Source organism: Ischnura elegans, chromosome 4 (assembly GCF_921293095.1).
Source record: "Ischnura elegans chromosome 4, ioIscEleg1.1, whole genome shotgun sequence".
NCBI classification, from domain to species: domain Eukaryota; kingdom Metazoa; phylum Arthropoda; class Insecta; order Odonata; family Coenagrionidae; genus Ischnura; species Ischnura elegans.
In genome coordinates, this window is record NC_060249.1 from 54,117,944 (window position 1) to 54,142,362 (window position 24,419).

Below are 24,419 nucleotides of genomic sequence, written 5' to 3' on the forward strand. Positions count from 1 at the left end.
ATAGATCCCGCTCTTGCCCCCGCGCACGCCTTACGTTACCAGCCCCTCGCGACCCTAATATCTGCTGGTACCACTGCCCCAATGAAAAAATTGTATAAACCTGTTTCAAAATTTTATACAATTTATACAATTGCCATGGTAATTGTATAAATTGTATAAAATTTTGAAACAGGTTTATACAATTTTTTCATAGGGGTGGTGCTTCAGCAAGGACACTCACAAGCAAGAATCACAAGTGTGTTCCCCCTGCTCCTACGTTCCGAAAAACACCCCGGGTAGGTTGTAAGTGCGGCTGCCGACCTTACCAAGGAGCAATTCCTGGTGGACACTGGAGCAGATCTATCTGTGTATCTGCACTCATACATAAAGGACCACAGACGTGGATGGATTAATAATAATATTTATTTTACAGGAGTAAAACCAATTTATAATATTAATTGTAAGAAAATTACAAGGAAAGTAACACATTTAAAGTTACAATTATTGTGCAATAAAGGTAGCATATCATATACAATTTACATCAAGTTGGTAGGTAGTGAATTGACAGTAAATAGGTTAACATATTTTATTTAAATGAGTCAAGTGAATCATAAAATATGTCAGCATCAGTCACATGTGATGCACTGTTAACTAACCTCACTGCCCTCGTGACAAAATTAATATAAACAATATTGTTTTATAAAATTTAGCAAAGAAATTTCTTCTTAAAAAACTTAAGTACTGCAATTTCTTGTTGAGGTAACTAAGCAATTAAAACTAATATCATTTAGACAAGTGCAACATACCAAATTACGGCATAGTTTAAATAGAAACAACAGATCATTAAGTTTCCTTCTGACCGGTAAAGGTTCCATATCTAACATTTGAAGAGTTTCTCTACATGGGGTGTATTGAGTATGAAATCCAGCATAAAAATTTACTATTCTTAAAAATCTGTTCTGTACTCTCTCAATTTTATTTATTTGTACTTTGTAATAAGGATAATATGAGCATTAAAAGAAAGAGCTTGGTCAAAATAAACACCCAGTTCTTTCACAGTTGAGACTCTTGGAATGGCTTCGTTATCAATAATATATCTAAAATTATGACAAAGTTTCCTCCGAGTGAAGGATATAACACTGCACTTGTTTACATTCAGAGTTATAAGATTAGATTTGCACCGTTCATAAATCCTAGAAATGCAACTGTTCAGTATTAAACTGTCCTCATTGTTGCAAATGGTATCATAGATCTTAATGGCATAGACTCCATCCCCCACATAGTGAACTTCCCTGAGTGGTGCCCGAGTTTTTTCCACAATAGGCTTAGTAAGAGCATATAATAAAATTCCTGTGAACCCGGAAGACATCCCCAAAACCACCATTACCACACCTTTTGAACTTTTTGAATTTCCATTCATGTCATATGGACTCCGCAATGCGGTGCACACAGTTCAAAGGTTCATTGACGATGTGGTCAGATACCTCGATTTTACTTACACCTATCTGGATGATATTTTGATCGCCTCTAAAGACGAGGATGAGCATGAAGGTCACCTAAGCGGACTTTTCCTTAGGCTTAGTGATTACGGTGTTGTCATCAATCCTTTTAAGTGTGTTTTTGGTGTGTCTCAAGTAACACTTTTAGGCTATTGTATCAGTGCTGATGGCACAAAGCCATTAAAAGACAACGTTAATGCAATCCAAGAATTTCCTGAGCTGGTGACAATTAAACAGTTACACCAGTTTTTGGGTATGGTAAACTTTTACAGATGTTTTCTACCCAACTATTATCTGTCATTACATGCACCACTTAATGATTTATTGCATGGTGGAGTGCTAGGCAATGACGAAATCACATGGATGCCTGGATTGCGCCTCTCATTCCAAAAGTGAAAAGTCACCCTCTCCAACTTTGCCCTCCTCGCCCACCCTGTGCCCTCCCTCCCCCTAGGCCTTTTCACCGATGCTTCGGATTTTACCCTGGGGGCAGTTCTCCAACAAACTAACACAGGCTGGAAACCATTGGGTTTCTTTTCTAAAAACCAAAGAGAGAAAAACTCAACTCAATGCCGCAGAGAGAAACTACAGCCCATACGATAGAGAACTATTGGCCATTTACGGTGGGGTTCACTACTTCAAACACATGTTAGAAAGGGGAACTTTCACGATATTCACAGACCATAAGGCCTTTATATAAGTCATTCCATGAAAAGTGTGATAAGTGCTCACCCCGGCAATTATGCTACCTTGACTTGATAGGCCAATTTTCAACAGATATCCATCACATAGTAGGGGCCGACAATGTTGCTGCACATGCCTTGTCCCAGATTGAGGAAGTGACTCGTGCTATTGATTTTGAGACACTGGGTCGTTCCCAGGAGACTGACGAGGTACTGGCCTCCCTTCTCAACTCCCAGACAGCTTTATCCTGAAGAAAGTGCCAATCCCCAGTGAAGTGTGCAGTTAATGTCTGATACATCAAAATCAAACATTCGACCATATGTCACACCAGCTTTCTGTCGCCAAGCATTCAATTCAATCTATAACCTTGCACACACTGAAGTGAGAGCTACCAAATTAGCGACTACTCATTTTGTGTGGCCATCAATAAACAAAGATTGCTGTCAGTGGGCTCATTTGTGCATCCCCTGCCAGCAATCCAAAATAACATGGCACGTCTCCTCACCGCTTTCTGATTTCACTCTGCCAGGAAGGAGATTTGAACATGTTCATATTTATCTAATTGGTCCCCTCCCCATCTGCCGTGGTTATCGCTACTGCCTCACATGAGTAGACCGCTTTATACAGTGGACTGAGGCCATTCCTGTGGAGGACATATCCGCCAAAACCGTGGTACGTGCCTTCCTTTGGGATTGGTTGTCACGCTTCGGCATGCCTCAGCAAATCACCACAGACCAAGGCAGGCGATTCAAGTGGGCCCTTTTCCACCAGCTCTCCAACATAGCCCGTGCAGTCCACTTGAGGACATCAGCATATCATCTGGCAGCAAACGGGATGGTGGAGCACTTCCACCGCCAATTATTAAAATCTACCATCTGCTACCACAACACACAGCAGTGGGTGAATGTTATGCCAGCAATCCTTTTGGGTTTCTGATCTGTGCTGAAGGAGGATATTCAAGACACCCCAGCAGAGCTCGTATATGGCGAGCCACAACGAACTCCAGGCGAATTCCTCTCCCCCACCAGTGGCCCCACCCCCAACGCCACCTATTTCACCTCCCAACTCCTGGAACACTTTCAAGGCCTGAGTCCTCGACTAGCAGCACGCCATGGCACACGGCACATCTTTATCTTTAAGGACCTTCCATCAACATCCTATGTCTTTGTGCGTCATGATGCAAGTCATACTGCCCTCCAGGCCCCTTACAATGGCCCATACAAGGTCCTACAGCAGGATGGTAAAACCAACAAAGTACGTTTGCCAAATTGCGATGCTAACATTGCCATTGACCGCCTGAAACCTGCCTACATCATCTCTGAGGAGCCAATCATCCCTGAGGAGAGGAGCAAAATCCTCATCCCGACCACCAGGAGGCAGCCATCAGCCCAGGTGTTGCCATCTACTAGCATCCCACCAGCTGATAGCACAACTATTACACCTGAAGCTCAAGGGGAAGATCATGCACTGCCTAGCGGCCGCCCCACGAGACGCGTCCGTTTCCCTCTGAATCTTTTGGACTACCAACTCTGACCTTTTCCAATGTTATTTCCTGGAAAGATTTGCCAATTTTCTGCCATTTTCTTTCTTTTTCTTCTCCACGCTAGGGTAACTCACTACTAGGGGGGTGATGTGGTAGAGCTCTTAGTTTCAAGCACCATCACCAAGGCCAGCCACCTGGATGAGGTCATTGCCCTGGGACCCTGAGGTCCCTGCCGCTGCCACCGGGGTATGTACCATTTCCTTCCCGTCCATTGCTACCATTCACCAACCTGAATGATTCCCTCATTCCACCTTGGACCTAGTGAGAAGACAAGAGTACTCAAGAGAGTAGTGAGAAGGGAAGTGTACTCAAGAAGCTGTTTCCCTGCCTATTGTATTGCCTCCCCTCCAGTTTGCTGGGATTTCAAATCCACATGGACAATGCAGAGAAAAATTGGGCAAAAAATCAGCTGATAAGAGTTGGACAATCCTCTCTGGTTAAAAGCTTCCTACAACCTAATCCCACAGTCTTGAACCCTCAAAGAACAGCAATTCTCATTTCCCTTTTCCTCCTAACTTGCAAAGAACCAATTTTCCCTCCCTTCACATAATCAACACCAGTCAGTATCTCTCCTGCTACGCATTCAGCAGTTTCAAATGTCTCCTTACAATTGCCACATGCCAGCCAAGTCACTTTTGTCAAGTGTAAGGTTTCATCTTTTCTGAATATTGGTTTCTACTACTTTTTTGAAATACTTGTTGTTATGCTTTTTAAAATATATCGATCCGTTTATTGTTCTTTGGCTTTGTCTTAGTGGAGTTTTCCCCTCATTTCTTGACTCCGACAGTAGGAAAGAGTTCTTCTTCTCGTCAGGGCAGACGTTATAAACCACCAGTTGGAAAATGTTTTGCCACCCAAGTACCTAGTATACTTTGAGATATTCATGGAATTATTTTCAGTAGAACCTCCATCGGTGCCATGGCATGGACTAGTTTCTGGTGTTTGGGGTGTAGACCTCTAATGTGAACTAACACATATCATCAGTAAATGTGGCAGCTGGCACATTTGCGAGGAGTCATCGGTTATGCTCATTCCTCAAAAACTATCATTTGGACGTAGTGGGATGGAGTTAAATCCAAGGGGGATATTTTGAGGATGAGGATAAGTGAGAGTCCCACAACGGAAACCTCACAAGAGTGACAAATTAAGCATTTAGGTCATAAAGGATTGATCAGTAAAAATAACGAAGTATAAAATGTTTGACTGTAAATTTAATAACACTAGTTCCATAAATTCCACAACTTTGGTACAAATATCTCATAATGTCATTTTTAGTCTGCAACTAAATGGTCATAAATAAAACTTTGCACACATCCAAAACATCCGCTGTAAAATGAGGGCCAAACATTAAGGCATAAAATTGATATCAGATACATGCCAATTCAAATTCATTTACATACAAGCATTTCTGTTCAGTTTATTAGAGCATTAAATATATAAAATTTTTGGTCAAAGTAAAAATTAACTCTGACGACAGCAGGCATTTCTCTTCTCATCGGACTTCAGTTTTCTTTAAGTAAACTGCCATATCCAGTAACAGTTTTCTTTTGCTAAGAAAACTGTTGACAATAATCACCAAACATTTTTGACAAAATTTTTAATGCATGGATGAAACAGAATATGCACCCTTGTGTGATTTGAGAAATTACCCTGTGCATTTTGCACACATTACAGGAAAAATTCACAAGGCTACATAGATATTGATACATTCAGAAGCTTGCAATGTGATATAGATATTACACACTTAATTCCTGTGTACACACATAGTTGATATAATAATTTACAGTCTTAAAAGCTTGACATATGGATTCTATAATTTAATACGTAGGTAAGTCTTCTAGACTTTTCAAACAAGTTAATTCCCTATTATTAGAAGATATTGATGGTGTGCTCATAATGTATGCCACACTTTCACCATTGGTTAAAGAAATGCTTAAAATTCACTTATTGTAGCACTACAAGAACAATGCATGTGATATATATAATGTATAATGGATCTTATATACTTCACTATGATTGCTATTATCTGCAAAGCTATAAATTAACAAATGCTTGTATAACATTCCATGAGAATAGAATTTACCTACGTAATTTTTGTTTGATTCAAAACTCAAACCAATGCTTAACTGTAGTAGGCAAAAAATTTTCATAAGACAGAGGCATGGCAGAATATTGGTATAAAGTATATTATAAAATGCTTATTCTGTCTATATGAAAAATTCATCAATAGACACACATTGACATTTAGAGCAGTTTCGTAGTAGGTATAATATTCTACCCCAAACTTCATACATCAATGAAAATACAAATATTAAATATCACACAAAATCATTAGGGCTACATAAATTTTGACCACTGAAAAATTGACTATGAGGAGCAATTAAATTAACTACTACAACCAGAATTCACATTAATAACTGCTATGCCACACTGTATCACATGTCAAAAAGTTGAGCTTTAAATTCAACAAAAGCATTGGAGGTACAATATTTCCATAAATGACATTTATGAATCATACATAGTTAATGGTGCCTTCAAATACAATTAGGTACCTGAATGTCCTGGCAATGGCATGCATTTAAAAGTGAATTTTGTGCATCGGCATTACTTGAAAGAGTATTAACATAGGTTGGAGATGTAAATGACATTAATAATGAGAGAAATATATAGGGCAGTTTGAGTCGACAAAGAAGCGATTGAGCACAGGATGAAACTTCATCCATTGAATGAGTGAAGCAATAACAATGAGAAATCGATCATTCCATTTCAATCACAACATGCAAATAATTAAAGGTAATTTTTCTTGATTATTAATCATAAATGGTAAAACCTAGCAAAGAGTCAACAACACAATGTAGAACATGAGACTGAATCATACATATAATTGTGCACATGTACAAAAAGTAATAAAATTAAAAGGATAATAAAAAAGAATGGCAAAACAAGCCCCTCTCTCAATCTCTCATTCTCTTTATCTATCACTCTTTCTCTCTCTCTCTCTTTGCATCCATTCACAGCAGCGGTGGGGTGGTTACATCGACTCGGCTCCCAAACCCATTCATGGCAGCATTACACACATGCGCTAGCATACACAAGAGGGGGTAGAAGGGTTTTTTTTGAGGAGGGGGAAAAGGGGGGCCTCTTTCTCTCAAATCGCCCACCTCTTAATTCAACTCAGTCACAAAACACTTCACCAATCTTAAGCCCTCTAAAACCAAGGCCATTAGGGAAGACTAGAGGTTACACTGCCACAGTATCGTAGGGTGTGAGTCCGTTTTGCATGTGGTGGCCGGCTGCTGCTTCGTTTCTGGGAAATAATCAATCGAAAAAAAATAAAATACAGTATTACTTACATAGGTGGGCATGATTATCATCAACCCATCAAGATAAACTGCATTTGTAAACAATATAAAAATGGTACATACAAGACTCAAAAATAACTCCTAAGAAAGAGAGCAGTATAGCGAATAAATATGCTCTCTTTCATGCATTTCCCTTCCAACTGATTTTAAGTACACTACTCTTATCTACACAAGTTTGTACTGCTTCAGTTTTTAAGGACCTTATTTATATTACACTTTCAGAAAATTCCGTGAACTTCATAAAAGCATGCAATAGTAAATAATAAGGAACCAAGTCATCCAGTACACAATGATATTTTCTTAATGCTGCTTATGCTAAGAACAGCTGCAATGAATATTTTTTTACCATATGCTGTCATTGGAGTATAATTATTGGAAACATTGCAGTTTTAAATAGTTTCATCATAAATTGATTACCATAATGATTTACAGCTAAAAATATGTTGTGTGTCATGTAACGAGGAATGAATTGTACATAGAAGTTAAAGTAATAATACAAAATCTAAAAAGAAATCTTGATTGTCTGAACACAATTATTACTTCACTCTTTTGCATAGCTATTTAACTCTTTAACTCATCAGAAATTACCCATTCAATGACTTTCATTTTTTTTAAATTATACCAAAAGAAACTTAATTATATAAAGTAAAAACAAATTAATAAAATAAATTTTAATACAAGTAAGACAAAGCAGTTCTACATTTTAATCACCAACAATATTTACCCACAATTTTGGATGCAAAACAATGCAAGTAGTTAAACTGTGAGGAAACGTTTACTAGCATGCACTGCACTACTTCCAGCCAAATACAAAAAAATCTAAATTGAAAATTATAGTCAGTACAGGATGAAAGAACTTACGGTTTCCTTGTTTTGTACATCATGAAATGAAAAAGTGAATATTATAGCAAATATTCGAGACAACATATAACAATAATTAAAGCATATAAATATTGTTAAGAGCATTTTGTTAAGACGTGTATGATAACCAAAATAAGAAGTTAGCACACATTAACATTAATGTGTGGGGCAAAAAATGTGTCCAAAACTCAAAGCTCAAATGTGATTTTATTTATTTTCAATGGTAATGCTTATAATCTGAAATATTTTATGCAAAAAATGATGACAGTGACTTCCTGAACAAGTTTAAAGATAGAGACAACATTTCATGGAAGAGAGAGAAAAATATCCTTTCCACAACCAGAGGTTTTCAAAAACTAAAAGCAACATACACTTTAAGATGTTACCATTTCCTGGGATCAATTCTTATGCCTCTGCCAAAGAACACAACAGATTTTTTGATTGCAATCACTAATTTTGATAAGCCAAGATATGAAGTATAAATGTATTCAAGGCTGCACTAGTTAAATCAACTATCAAATACTCAAAGTTAAACGCAGAATTTTCAGTAGGCATTTTTATTCACTAGGTTACAATGCATGTAACCAGATTTAACTTTCTTTTTTTTGACTGAGTTTAAACGGTGTGATGAAATTTTCGAAATTGTTGAGTCAGGTGTAAACCATACTCCATTACACCATGCTTTCATTAGGTACTTTCTTGTCTGTTTATTCTTCCATGAAAAATCTTGCAACTTAAATTTAAACCACTCTCAGATTAGCAATCAACTTAAAATTTTCAGTACAGGTCAGAACCAGATGACAACGCATTCGTATTCTATTTATAGTTCATCAGAGGCTGCATGAGCCACCATTTTTGACAAATCTGTATTAATTATTCAGCTGCAGCATAAATTTTAATGATTATTGAAAAGCAAATTAACTACATTCGATAGTCTGCTTAGACACTATCGATATATCGATGGTTGGTTGTAGCATGCTGTGCGATTCACACCATGTGCTCAGTTGAAGTCAATTCTGTTTCGTGTGAAGAAGAAGTTCTCATTGTATTTGTGTTTGATATTAAAATAACGTTACCACTATCTAGACGTCAATAATTTCAACAGGTTATGGACCCAGACTGCTTAATCACCGGAAATGTGCGGTCAGTTTTAGTGAGAACGTTATTTTTTGTGAACTCCAATCGCAACTTTGTTCTTCGGTTCTATGTTCCAAACGGACTATAAAATGGATTTCCGAGCCAATATTGAAAAACTGAAGGGTGCGGAAAATTGGAGTAGATGGAAACGGCAAATAGAATTATTCTTGAAGCATCACGAAGTGGCCGATGTAGTTCACGGAGGAAGACATCCCGGTATACTTGCCACGGCTGCTTCTGAAGGTGAAATTACTGCGCATAGACTTGCTGTGCGAGAGTATGAAAAAGCCGACTCTCTGGCACAAATTATACTCGTGAGTAGCATGGGTGATGCTGATGTTGAATTGACTGCGACATGTGCCACTGCTGAAGAAATTTGGAAGAAGCTGCTGTCAGTATATGAGCAAAGTTCGGGCCAAAGAGTGGATCGGTTGATGGAGAAATTTTTCTCGTCGGAGAAAAAGGAATCCGAAGACATCGCCGCGTACGTTGCTCGTCTCCAGAAGGACTTCACGGACCTGAATGACGAGCTGAAGCGATTGACCGATGCTGTGCTCCCTGAATTGCTCTTGATGAGCAGAATTATGTCGACTTTACCCAGGGAATACTTTGAATTCAAAAGTGTGTGGGAGAGTATACCCATTCCTGATCGTTCTATCAATCTTCTGATTGAGAGACTTCGATTAATTGAGATGAGGCTTCCGGAAAAGGAAATAGACTCATCTGCTTTTGCTGTGAAAGCCGAATCGAAGTAAGGTAAAGAAGAGACTAGAAAATGTTTTAAATGCCATCAGCGTGGTCATCTAGCGAACAAGTGCCCTGAACAAGGTAAAAAGAGGAACAAACATTTTTCAGGCAAGGGTGCAAGTTTTTTATCTTTCTTAGTTGAGGGTAATAATGTGCCTAGAGAAGCATGGCTTGCAGACACTGGTGCCTCTCAGCATATGTCTAATAATAAGGGTTACTTCATGGACTACACTCCTTTTACTAAGCCTGTGAATATCACGATAGGAAATGGTGAAGTAATTAAGGCGCATGGCTGTGGGACTGTGAGTGTGAAGGCGTCAATAGACAAAAACCTTGTTTCATGTGATATTAGAGATGTTTGGTATGTTCCAGAATTGGGAAGGAATTTACTCTCTGTAGGAAGGACTGTAGAAAAGGGATTTAAATTTAGTGCGGATGCGAGAAAGTGCATCTTCAAAAGAAATGGGCTAGTGAAACTTGTGGGAGTGAAGACGGAGACTGGGTTGTACGAATTAAAAATGACTGTCCAACGTCCAAAGGACTCTAATGAAGTCAACGTTACAGCAGTCGATGCTAGTCTTCAATTATGGCATGAAAGGCTCTGTCATCAAAGTAAACAGCACGTAAAGAAGGTACTGAAAAGTAGGGGTATTGAAGTTCAAGCAGAAGAAGATTTCTGCGTTGGATGTGTGATGGGAAAGCAGCACCGTGATAGTTACAAAACTCGAGACTGCAGACCTGATACCGTTGGTGAGATCATCCACGCTGATCTCTGTGGGCCGATGGAGACCTCATCGTTTGGAGGAAGTAGGTACTTCTTACTGCTAAAGGATGATTTTTCCAGTTACCGCCGAGTATTCTTTTTGAAGACAAAAGATATGGTTCCTCATTACCTTGAAATATTTTTGAATGAGGCAGACAATGAAGGTAACAAGATAAAAACTTTTATGAGTGATGGTGGACTTGAATTTAACAATGCACATGTTAGAAGAATCCTTCAAAAGAAAGGTATTAAGATACGGATGTCCATGCCCTACACTCCAGAACAGAATGGAGTGGCAGAACGTGAAAATAGAACTTTAGTGGAGAGTGCAAGATCTATGTTGCATGCACAAAATCTTCCTAAAGGACTATGGGCGGAAGCTGTGAATACAGCATGCTTTGTCTTGAATCGTACAGGTCCGTCAAAGGTATATGGAAAATCCCCTCTGGAAGTATGGCTGAAAAAAGGTCCTGTTAATGTAGAGCACTTGAAAGTGTTTGGTGCAGAATGCTATGTACATGTTCCTAAGCAACGCCGGAGGAAGTGGGACAAGAAATCAACATATGCCAGATTTGTAGGATACTGCGATGAAAGGGATGGATATAGGTGCTGGCTGCCAAACTCAAAAAGAGTAATAATGAGCCGAGATGTTTTGTTTAAACCAATAGAAGTTTTGCCCAATAAGTCAGAGTTTAGAATCAGTAATCATCCTGAGAAGAGAAATGTGGATGAGAATAATACTGAACCACACAATAATCAGGAGGTAGGAGATCTTGAATCCGTGGACGACTCAGAAGTAGAGGAAGAACCATCTGAAGATGAAGAGATGCCCCAGCTGCGTCCCAAAAGGCAAGTAAAGCAGCCTGCATATCTGAAGGACTATGTCATGGCAGCAGAGTCAACATCTCCATCATCTTTTAGTGAAGCGATAAATTCAAAAGATGGAGACTTGTGGAAGAGTGCCATGGAAGATGAGATGAACTCCTTGAAAGAGAATGAAGTGTGGACTCTAGTTGATTTACCAAATGGAAAAAAGGTCATAAATAATCGGTGGGTTTTTCGTGTGAAAACACATTCAGCCAATGGGGCAGTCCAGTGCTACAAAGCACGTTTGGTAGCGAAAGGTTGTACTCAACGCCTAGGTATTGACTACGAAGAAACTTTTAGTCCAGTGGCAAGATTCGAGACTGTACGATCGGTTCTTAGTGTGGCTGCTGAGGAAAGATTGAAGCTTCAACAATTTGATGTGAAAACAGCTTTTCTTTATGGAAAACTTAAAGAAGAAGTGTACATGCAGCAACCTCAGGGGTATGAGGATGGTACAAACCGAGTTTGTCGCTTAAATCGAAGCATATATGGACTGAAACAGGCGCCTCGCTGCTGGAATAACAGACTGGTTGCATTTTTAGCAAAACAGGGGATGAAGAGGAGCTCTGCTGACCATTGCCTATTTGTGAGGAATAGGATGGACAAAAAACTGTTAATTGTAATCTATGTGGATGATGGGCTGATTGCTGGAACAGATGAAGGGGAAATGAGTGAGTTTTTAGAGCATCTAAAGATGGAGTTTAAAATCACTATGGGCCCTCTTAGTTCTTTCCTTGGGATGGGAATTCAGCAGCTAAGCAATGGTTCAATTTTTGTGAGCCAAGGTTCATACACGAAGAAGGTTCTGGAGCGGTTCCAGTTTGCTGATGCAAATGCTGTCTCGACACCCGCCGAACCTGGTGCCTCTGGTGGTGACGATGGCACTGAGGATCAACCCTTGGATGCCAGTATACCGTATCGTGAGGCTGTAGGGAGCCTTATGTTCCTAATGGTGGCTACACGCCCTGATATAGCCTATGCCGTGAGTATTGTCTCCCAATCCCTTGAGAGCCCCTCAAACAAAGACTGGAAAAATGTGAAAAGATTATTCAGGTATTTGCGTGGCACAGCTGACTATGGATTGTTGTATAAAGTTGATTCCCCAGAGCAAGTGTTGCATGGATTCAGTGATGCAGACTATGCTGGTGATATAAAAACTAGACATTCACGGACTGGGGTGGTTTGTATGTACTCAGGGGGTGCCATTTCTTGGTTTAGTCAAAAGCAAAGAAGTGTTGTATTATCCACCACTGAAGCTGAGTATGTGGCAGCAAGTGAAGCAGCTAAAGAACTGGTATGGTTGAAAAGATTATTTTCTGAAGTGACATGTTTAAAAGACTCACCAAAGTTACTAGTTGATAATATGAGCGCTGTAAAACTTGCAAATAACCCAGAGTTTCATAAGAGATCGAAACATATAGATGTTAAATACCATTTTGTACGGGAAAAGTGCAGTGATGGAACATTGAACATTGGACATGTCGAGGGTTTGAAACAAGTGGCTGACATTCTCACTAAGCCATTGGCAGGGCCACGATTTAAGACTTTGTGTGAAATGCTGGGTCTAGTTGATGCAATAAATTTAACTTGTGTGTAGTTAGTTTGAGAGGAAGTATTGAAAAGCAAATTAACTACATTCGATAGTCTGCTTAGACACTATCGATATATCGATGGTTGGTTGTAGCATGCTGTGCGATTCACACCATGTGCTCAGTTGAAGTCAATTCTGTTTCGTGTGAAGAAGAAGTTCTCATTGTATTTGTGTTTGATATTAAAATAACGTTACCACTATCTAGACGTCAATAATTTCAACAATGATAATCCAAAACTGTTTCCTGCTGTTTGGAGCTCAGCCAATGCAAACAATCAAGTAATAATATTAGAAGAGATTGAAAATTTAATCTAAAAAATATTTCAAAATGTGATAGAAAGTGACTTAAAAGGAAACATGGCTTGACTAATGACTATGAATGAATTAATGAGACCTATTGATATTGGCTCCATAGATTACAGTTTAGGGCCTCATTTTGTGGTGCTCCTTGTTATGTGGGGACGTAGAAGAACTTATAAGAAGATTCCTTGAGGCAATACTTAAGTTTTTTTTACAAAAGTGTAAGTATATCTGAAGAGCCAACTTCCAGCAGCAATATCCATTGGAATCTCCCCTATAATGCATTAGCCCAAACTCGGCATCCAACCCAACAGCTTTTTCTACCTTACATCCAACTTATTTCGAGATCCCACATATCCTAACCAGCTCATTACAAGTTTATGCTTATATATATGTACTTAAAGACTGTAAAATAATGTCATTGCATCCGAAGATGCTGCTTTGGTGTGCCACTGATAAACCTATCACCGAGTAGAACTGAATTGTCAATTCTTCAACTGTCCCTCACAAAATGTGGTATTTTCCTGCTCTAAAAACATTGCCACTGCCTTAAATTATGTACATTGAAACTTACTTATCAAACTGCTTCAAGCATATTTTAGCCCAAAAGAAGTAAGTTTAAAGAGACTCTTGGAACCATACTCCAGTTTAAATCTCAAGACATTTTCAAAATAGCTTCAACATTGAGTAATTTTACCACTAGTCAGGGCAGACCAATTGGATATATACATTTGGTGGATGGGCCAATATGGAGAGGTGTATCCTAAGGGCATTTTCATACACAGAACACCTGATGTCAGGTATAGCCCTCACAAACTTTTCTACGCAGACGACCGGATGTCGGGTATTGCCGTTGTGGGGGATGGGAAGCGACCGCAGAGGTAGCTATGGTCGGTGGTATTCAGGCCCGGCCCGAGACCCAGCTTAGCGAGACCCTTATGCCTCCCCTTAGGCAATTCAGCCCGACCCTTCCACTCATTTATGATCCTTCCCACAGCAGGACTGCGGTGCAGTGGTTGAAACGGCAATGGTTTTTGCAAAGAAGAATTTGTTGCAAACTCAAATTTTTTATTCATTGTAATGAATTCTTTGTTTTATTCTGTGTGTAGGCAAATTTTAAATGAACTTTTAGAGTTATTTTTAACGAACTTCTCATGTAAATGCCTTAATGCCTTGTTCTTCCATACGGGATGAAAAATATGTAATGGGGAGATGCTGTTGTTTTATTGTCATTATCGCTCATGAATGTCACAATCGAAATAACTTCCTACATTACATACCCTATATTTTCTGATTTATTCATTTTCCCCGAAGTAATTACTAATACGCCAGTATTCTAAGGTAATGTAACTTGTAAATCCAATTCTGTACCTATGTTGTATGCCCTATTGTTAGCTACTCATTTTGGGTGGAGCATTTGCTCAGCTGCCTGACGATGTCTTGAGTAAACTACGCGGAAAAACCAAACCTTCCACTCCAACAATGATATCGCATGTGCATTCATACAGTCCAGGTGTTGAGCGCTAATGACATTTTTGCTGAATTTTTTGATGGCCCTCTACGATTCTTCGAAAAGCGATCCTTAATATATCATTGAGCTAGTTCTTTCATGGGTTATCAGGCTTGCATTCCTTTTTCCCTACCCTTTTCCCTTTAATGAAAAAGAAGGATGGGAAGTATTATATCTAGGTTTATTCAAAGTAGAGACGCCCAACCTTATGAAAAATAAAAAGGTCCTAGGTTATTATCAACGCTAGAAATCCGTTTAAAATTCCACTATGCTTAAAAATATGTAAGTGTAAATTCTCAGAAATCATAATCAATAATTATTTATAAAAAACACCGGTAAAATAATAAGTTGACCACGGACTCCTGCTAAGAAAGGGTTCGAGGATCGTATGAAAGGCAGGGATAATGGCCGGGCGCCCCGTTGAGTTGGGTCCCAAATCCGAGGGATGAGTGTACCCGGGCAACTCACCCCCAAAAAAGAGCTCCATACACAGAGGTTTAAAATATTCTTATGCTACTCGTAGCGTGGTAACGTTTTGCTTCCGTAATCTCTGGCAGGAAAGGATTAAGAGAAACTTGCCTCAACTTATTTAAATAAATATATGAAGGCACTTCCAATTCAAAATTAAGTCCCCATACGAGAAATGGAAAATTTGGGGCAGTAATTGTTTTACAAAATGGATTTTTATACAGTTTCCTATAAAGAATAAAAAAATTTAATTTGATATTAACATGAAATGTCATTAGGATGAAATGTAGTAAGTACAGTATTAAGGCCTGAGTTAAGGAACAGCATTTGATTAGACAGAAAAAACAAGACATCATTCAGGTTAAGAGCTATTCAATATGAGTTTTTTATACAAAGAAACTGACATTTGAAAACTGATTTTTAATAACACATCCAAGTTAAACACACAATAGTTTTTGCATTGATGATAGGTAATTTGAATAAATAAGGAGAAGTGAAGAATAGTTAAAAAAAATGAATGATAAGAAAATACAGCATAATTAAGGAAATGTACTTGCAATATGAAGTACAACTTATTGGGCAGTAAGGAGTGAAGCTTGGTATGCCATTCTTGCCAAAAAGTTCTACCAATTAAAATTACATATTTTAAGCATTTCCCTGTTAATTAATTTGGAACAACTTTCCTCGTCAATTGATGTATTCTAAGTACCTATATAGAATTAGTAACATATTAATGAAATTCAAAATAGTAAAAAAAAGAATAACTACCTCCTTTAGAATGAATCTCTACGAAGATCCTGAGTAATTTTTATGTTGAAAAAATTATTTTAAGCGCTTACAGGAAAATAACAACAATCAATTTTCACTCCATTAATATATGTACTATTTTAACTACTTAACAGTGAAATGAATGTCTGCATACATGGCTTTTCCCAGCCTATAAGATGCACCATCACGTAAGTGGTTTATTTTTAAGGTTAGATTTTATAAAATACAAATGTTTAAGCTAAGGGTAGGTGCTTGATTCCACTGCCACCGCTGTGGATCTGAGGTCTACACTGAGATTTACAAACTCCGGTGCTTGGCAGCACATAAACAAGCCTTTCCACAATTCATTTGTAATTTTTCAAGTACTGTCACAGAATTAGTAGAACCCTTTTACTTTGTGCTGGCTCAAAGCAGAGTTACTATCGATAATAGTATTAAAGGCAGAAAAGCTTGGATTGGTAGAGGATGAAGTTACACACTCAGCCCATAAGATGCTGGCTGATTTTAGGGCACAATTGTGAGTAAAGAATTAAATTTTATGGTCCATGAAATGCGGTAATCTCAGGAAGGTTATCATACATGTCTTTAGTGTGAAACATGCAACAACTAAGAGAATACTCCCTCAAGCATTCATATGTATGTCACCATTATAGGGATTTACCAGGGACCTTTCGTAAAATTTAAAATTCAAATTCATGCATTACATTTAGGGGTGTGCGAACATTCTGTACTTCAGAAAATAGTACTATTTTTTAAAATTTCATTGATAGATTTATAAAAACCCAATGACCGAGATAAAAATGAAATTGAGATGCTTTCATGTATCAAATGGGAATAAGTATATATGAGTATTCAAGAGGTATTATGAGCAATTTGTGGGCAAATAGTAAATGGAGGTGATTACCAAGCATGGAAACATTACCCTGTATAAGTCACAATACAAGGCATCAAATTAAACGATGGCTATTCTGGGGTGTTTCAGAAACAATGACTTCTAAAACACTTTCCCAAAGTTCTAACAGAGAGGCTGCAACTGATTTCACATCAACTAGATGTCCTTACCCTGCTGCCCTAACAAGGCTTTGAGTAATTTAAACATAAAATGAAATATGTAGCCCGTTCATTGGTATTTTTGAATAGACAATCGATTGATAAATGAAGAGAATTCACAATAGAGAAAAATGAAAGTTTTAAAACTGAGACAAATGGTATTGATTAAAGGGCAGCACAAAAAAAGATATTTCAATAAAAACCAACTAACCCCAAAACCTTCCAACCTTTCCTAACTTGAAACAATTTCACAAAGTAACTTATCGTAGTGTGTTTATTTGCTTGTTTGCTGTAATATAGTTGGTTTGTTATTTTTTAGTACTGGATTTGGAACTTTGGTTGAAAAATGTAATAAGTCATGTCATTCACCATATAATAGCAAACCTCTTTCATAGGAACCATTATTTTATTCATGATAATGAAAACTTTGTAAGAGCTTTGCTTACATTAATGAGATCCGACTTTCATACTTTTCCAAACAAATGATAAATAAATGTTACATAGAGTGAATAACACTGCAAGGATTTACACTTCAATTCAAATGAAATTATTCGAATAATGACAACATTAACTATTACTGCTGCTGAGAGAATAATGAGAAAAATTAGAGCTGTTTTTTTCCAAAAATTAATTGTCCTCAATGCAGTTAAAATCAGTATTACAGATAGTTAAGAATTTAATATCTCAAATTGGCTAATGACATAATAGGTTTCCTTACGAATATTTGCCATAAGCATTAAGTTTCACCATTCCATTTTAGCACCTTAGTTATCTCACTAACAAGATAAATTACCTTCCTTTTCCAAAAGTGACAAAAAAGTTTTTAGGGAGCAAAAATCTAATTCAGATCAATTCCAAATCTAAAAACAATATAGAAATTCTGATATGTTCGCACATCCCTTAAAAACTCTGGCAAGTTTGACGATCAGGGATTATTTCATTTATTTGAGTCAACATGTGTGACCAGTAGATACAGTTACAGTACTACCCCAGGGTCAAAATATGAAATGAAGTCATTCACTGACCTCTCTATGAGCTTTCTCATTTCTTCAGTGGTCATGCCATCCTTGGTGTTGGCCCTGACACTGACTGAAACCGAAATGAAAAATACAGTTCCCATACACTTCCAACAAAGGAAGTATATAATATTATTCATAATTAATGAGTAAATAACCAAAATCATTGACTCCTTATAATGAGAATTACTAATGACTTCAAAATGCAAAAAGCATTACCCAAAATAATCGTGTATTATCTACTACTATAACAAACTACAGCAGAAAAGGCTAAAATTGCAGAAACTCAATCAGCAACCATTCAACAATCATAACACAAATACAACCACATGTTACAAGAAAACTAATTCATGTTAAGGCATGCTAATGATAAAAACATCTCAAATTTTGACAATATGCAAATAAAAATACCGCTGAAAATGCTCAAAACTGAAAATATTTAATATGGCAAGGTGATAAAATGAAGCTCTTGGATGATATTTTATGGTGAGTTTCATTATTTCCCTTTTACTTTATGCAGCGTTAAAGCAAATTAATAAAACTGAACCGAGATTTTTCAATTTCAATGTCACTGACACAAGCAGGAAAACCTCAAAGAATTGAGTAAACTTACTCCTTGTGTTGCATCAAGAAGCATTAATAGTTTATGGTGAGTCAAAATGTGAACAGGTACAATATTTTAAATATAATTAAGATGTGACAGAAACTAACTGCTCACACTTAACAAAGAATATTATGCAGAATCACATGGTCATGGAATATTTATCCATAATTATCACTTTCATACACTAACATAGATAAATTCAATTTAAATAATATTTTTGAAAGGGCCATAAAGGGCATAGGCAGATCCAGACATGAATTTTAGGGGGAGGTGATAACTTCCGAGGGGCAGAGGTAATATGCAGAACAATTGGAAATATACTGTATGAAATGCAAGTTTTGCAGTACTCTGGAGATTAAATGTTTGTACTCTTTCATTAATTATTAATTTATTCCCAAATAAAGTGCCTCCACCTGAAGTAAATTCTATTCATCATCTATTAATGACCTCCAATTCAGATTCATAATTTCCCCACAGCAAAATACTTTCTCCCTTCCATTCAAGGGGGTTGAAATTTCCCCATCCCTGGATCCACCGTGGACAAAAGGTAATATTAAGGGATATACAACTTTTTGTGCACAAGGTAATTGAACAAAAAAATGCAGGAAAAAATCTATTTTACACTTCCACAGAAACTGCAAGAAAAGTGTGAATTCAAGATGAGTGTAAACTAAAATTATATTCTTCAAATGATTAAGTTGTAGGGACCAGATAAAATTGTAAAACGGGGATTACATAAAAAAAGCTGTGTGCAAAATAACATCCCTGAAACAAATTGGGAAGAATGCACTAGCCCTATTAACAGATGTCACTATCACAACATTTCAAAAACACAAATATGCTCACTGCTGTAGGAACTCTCTGCCCTATATCACGGCAATATCACCTTGCAACTAATGTAACTTATTGTAGTGAACAAGCAACATTCTAGTGAAAACTGGAATCCAATACTGAAGTGGCAGAATGATTGCAACAATTTGGCATCATCTTGTATAAAATGAGCTATTCATTGTCTTTAGCTTCATGAACTTACTTTCTTTAATGTAGAGGTATTTCCATTTATTAAAAGCAAAATTTTGGAAAGTGATTCCTAGAAAAATGAAATTTATGCAGACCTAGCAATAAAGATATGAATATATATTATATACCTAGTGATTTCGGTGTTATAGAAAATCTAGGTGGTGTTATTATAATGCTACAATTTTTCCACGTACATAAGCGTTTTATTATTTTATGGTACATGTTTCATCTAATAGTGATCCTGCAATTTTTTGTAGCCGTGAGAATGGGTAGTGAGTCGGTACCCGAAACGTCGGCGCTCTCATATAATCTTACCCATGCGGTATCCCGAGAAGAGTTTTTACTAGAGATGTGCGAATAGTATCCGCGAATACTCGAATACCTCGAATAATAGAAAGTATTCGATATTCGAGATCTCGAATAGTTATGCCAAAGGTACCGTCTCGAATACCTCGAATACTTTGAATTTCGCGTCATACACTGTCGCTCGCACGTCGTTGGTAGTTGACTCGGAAAAATGAGAACTCGTCTAGCGCATGCAGCGCCGTTTTAGGCAAGCTGACGAAATACATCAAATTCACGGGTTTGAGCGGTGAAAAGAGTTCGACGTGGGTAACCGAAATTGATCGGATGAAAAAAATCCGAAAATCCCAGGTGTCCCCTATCAGGAGAACCTCAGTTCCGTGGGATAGCGACATTGGCGCATTTCCCACGATCCGCTATCCCCATCCATTCAGCGTTCACCCCCCCCCTCTCAGACGATTTCCTCTTCCCCGAAAACAAAAAAAAGGTCCCGGCTCGTGCAGGGATCATATTACGAAGACCTCAGCTTTGAAAAAAATATCAAGTTACCGGAAAATAATAGAATCGTGTTTCACCCTTCCCTCTTTCTCCCCACTGACCATTTTCCCGCATCCATCTTATGGTAAAATGAGAGGAGGTGTTTGCCGTGTGTCCTTTGTGGCTAATAATGACAAGCACTTATTTTGAATCTTCCCCAGGAGATGAAACTACCATAGGGAGGAACTCAGTGCCGTGGGATAGTGACATTGGCGCATTTCCCACGATCTGCTATCCCCCTCCATTCAGCATTCGCCTCACCCACTCTTGACGATTTCCTCTTCTCCGAAATCAAACAAAAGATCCCAGCTCGCGCAGGGATTGTATTACAAAAACCTTAGCTTCAAAAAATATCAAGTTACGCGAGAAAAATAGAAACGTGTCTCGCACCCACCCCCTTTTCTCACCCACTGACCTTTTTCTACCTACCTGCTTCGAATTTCCCCCTTTCTCGAGGTCAACTGCTGCATGAGTCATCTACTAGCCCGAAAGGTGTCTAACAATGACTTTCGGCAATTGTTATTACACCTTTATTGGATTGAAATATTAGTAAAGTGCGCGTAATTTAAAAAAGAATAAGACCAAACACGACATATTTCTGACTTTATTTAAGCATTTTGCGCAAGAAAATAAATACCGGGAAGAAGAAGAAATACGACGGAGGCGTAATGCTCAAATAGGGTGGTTTCCTATTATTTTTTATTGCCTAAATCGAAATATTAATACTCCTGAAGTACGTATTTAACGCTTTTAGAGTTTTATAAGACGATATCTATTTTTCGCGATTAAATTAAAAGTGAAAATTTTCAAGCGCGCGAATACGCGACGGGTAAGTATGAATGCCGGGAAAAACTCCGCGTGACGTCGTTCTGGTTCCCGCTGCCGCAAGTGAGGTGACCTTGAGGCGAGGCTCTGAGCGCTATTACGACGCAGGATGCTAGCAGGTAGCCGAGTACCATGCTAGCTGGTAGCGCTTGGCTTGGATTATTAATACCTTATCAAACAGACTGTGTGATTATTAAGACATGTTTCCCTGAGCTCTGTGCCTCATGCATGCATTGGTAACCTCAGACGATGTAAAACTCCGATCCTCTCGTGTAGAAACTAGGTCCCTGTGATGTCACGTGGAGTGGCATCGCATAGGCGCCAATCTGGCCTTTTTCAAATGAGGTAAAATTGAACATTGCCATTAGTCTAAACCGGTATTTCTAGAACGAAATAATTTGTATATTATGAATACACTAATGGTGGGTAACGAATCACAATCAATACCTTTCGTTTTCTTTAATGAAGGAAACTACCCTATTGTTTACATAAAATTAAAATATTCCATTAATCAGCTAAATTCCTGTTTGAATCCTTTAAAGGCAATCACAATTACTCGCCAAAATCTTGGGTTTCCTGCTGCATAGGCGACCTAGTCAAACATTTTCACATTCATCGTTTAGTATTCGAGGTATTCGAAATTCGAGGTATTCGAATATTCGAGCAATGATTTAATATTCGAATTCGATATTCGAATTCGAGAAATCTACTATTCGACCCATCCCTAGTTTTTACATGTTGTTTACCGGGAAAGTGTAAAATCTTACATACCTATAATGGTACACTAATGGAATTAATGAAGGGATTTCAGAGATTAAAACGGAATGAAATGATTAAGTGAAATGAGGTGAGCTGTAATTAATCATACAATACAACCCCTGTAATAAAAACCTAACAATAGTAAAATTTAACAAAATCCTCCTTACATCCCTCCCATTTGTAATATATGAAGAATAACCAACGTAACCAAACACTATAATTATAACATATCACTGTAACACAGTCCATGAGTGAATTCCAATAAGGGAAACATCCTCTTAAGCAAAATTTTATTAGAATTCAGTAAGAATCGGAGAGTCAGTCAGTTACACAAAGGGCTTGATATGCTATGGACAATGGACATACTTTATTTGTTAGTGCAATCAGTATTTCTAGTCCCTTCAAAAACTTCCTAGTAGGAGTCCACTGCAGCTGTTATTTTGGTGACTCACTTCCTCAATCTACGTGTACACCTTGCTCATCCTGCAACTACGCAACCCACAAAACGCCTCTGTATATCAAACCCACTACACAATTAATGGTCATTTTCCTGATCCCATGGAATTTCTACTACAGAAATTTTAATGAAATTAACACCATAACTGCTATATGATAGTGCAAGTTGTATGCGATAAAAGTTTGTCCAGCTTATTAAGGAATAGAAAATATAATAAAAAAAAACAAAATATTTCAGTTTTTGTAAAATGAAGAAGAAAAGATGGAATAATGGTGAACATATTATTTTCTATAAAAAGGTACTTCCCGGTAAATCCATAAAATACCACAACCTTTATCCAAAGTTGACTATAAAAGATGGGATGATTTAGGTATCAAAATAAAAAGAATTAGGTATTCCACCAGTGGAAATAAATATGTAATAAATTTCATCTAATAATGAATAGACTGGAGTAACAACATTTAAATATCTACCTTCAAATTCTGAAGTAATCCTAAAATGAAAAGAGACAGATGTCCCAGAAACAATTATTCAGATGGGACTGACATGATTAGCACCAAATATGTACATATATAAACATAAAGCAATACATAGTAGAGAAGATATTATTCAATATAAGAAATTTTGCTTTTCCCAATGTTTCAGAAGGTATATTAATTGCACATGTAGAAGGAATACAACAAGTTAAAAGGACAATCCAACATCATTAATACATATTATTCACAGTTATACATCACAGAGGCTGCACCTCCATTCTAACTTCAATATGATAGCAAGTTTAAAGATTTTACCCACAGGGTTAAGGCATGCGTACACAAAAGCAAAGAATTAGTATGCTACTAAATCATCACAGCATAAAATTAATTCAATAGATATAACTCATTGTACACAATGTCTCAAAAGCAAATCTTATAACAACCTGATGATTGAAAAAGTGACTATGAGAATTATGACAATGTAAAAAATGCATTGTTGGCTTGATTACACAACCGTTGAATGTGACTAAACTAGATATGATCATTGGATGCCATCATCAGGAGTCAAGTCAGATAGAGTGGCATGGATAAAATGTCTATTGCTGCGTGCCGAGCACGTGAGCTTGTATTTCCTCCCTTCCACGGCCGCATTAAATTTCTTTCAGCACTTTGTAATTCATAATATCTAATTCTTCAGGTGAGAAAGCGCTTAATTATAAATCTTTCAGGATTGATACATGGGAGCCAGAGAGAGAGGCTGTGGTAAATTTAATGGCAAATTCTGGCAGTGAAATCACTACGGTGCGCGATATTACGTGGATGCGTTATGCGCGAGACTTAACAAGCCAATTGACCTTGGAATCATAATGAGTGAGAGCAAATGAACGTAGGCATCGTTAAACAATGAAGGCTTAGGCTTTAATTGATTATGATTCATTAGATGTAATTTTTTTTCTAATTAACCGAAAATCGCAAAATTTCGTTTTTATTTACCGATTTCACGTTATTTCATGTTATTTTGCACTATTTTGCAATATTGCATCTCCTGAATTCCACGGACATCTACCTATAAGCCATTTTCTATATATTTCTCTTTCAACTGCTTTTGCCACTAATGCTCACCTCCTGCTCTTTAAATTGAATTGTATATCCTTGCCATTCTAACATAGGCACTTTACTCCTGATCACCATCAGCAATAGTCTTAACCAGAGAAATCATGTTAACTGCTTGGAGACTTAACCAAGCCTTTCATTTTTACAAAATATTACACCATTTAGATACAACAGAGCATT

The 24,419-nt window shown here is 37.5% G+C and overlaps 2 protein-coding genes across 50 annotated transcripts in view; one reads left to right on the forward strand and one right to left on the reverse strand.

Annotated features, from left to right (window-relative positions):
* The first annotated feature begins 1,397 nt into the window (after window positions 1-1,397).
* Window positions 1,398-3,695, forward strand: LOC124158142. The gene is made up of 4 exons (XM_046533325.1): window positions 1,398-1,731; window positions 2,256-2,371; window positions 2,790-2,999; window positions 3,111-3,695. Exons 1-4 carry the CDS (start codon window positions 1,398-1,400, stop codon window positions 3,693-3,695), a joined length of 1,245 nt encoding a protein of 414 aa, XP_046389281.1.
* Window positions 3,696-4,898: 1,203 nt separating this feature from the next.
* The window catches only part of LOC124157505 (Down syndrome cell adhesion molecule-like protein Dscam2), a 273,890-nt gene continuing 254,369 nt past the window's right edge, over window positions 4,899-24,419 (reverse strand). For 45 of the 49 annotated variants that reach the window (XM_046532267.1, XM_046532279.1, XM_046532276.1 and 42 more), the window contains 3 exons: window positions 18,155-18,218; window positions 7,929-7,934; window positions 4,899-7,012 (listed from right to left, as the gene is read on the reverse strand). In XM_046532267.1, coding sequence (XP_046388223.1) covers window positions 6,946-7,012; window positions 7,929-7,934; window positions 18,155-18,218 — 137 coding nt within the window. In that variant the 3' untranslated portion in view covers window positions 4,899-6,945. The remainder of the gene's footprint in view (window positions 7,013-7,928; window positions 7,935-18,154; window positions 18,219-24,419) is intronic. The other 4 variants (XM_046532283.1, XM_046532255.1, XM_046532285.1 and 1 more) reach the window with 4 other exon arrangements.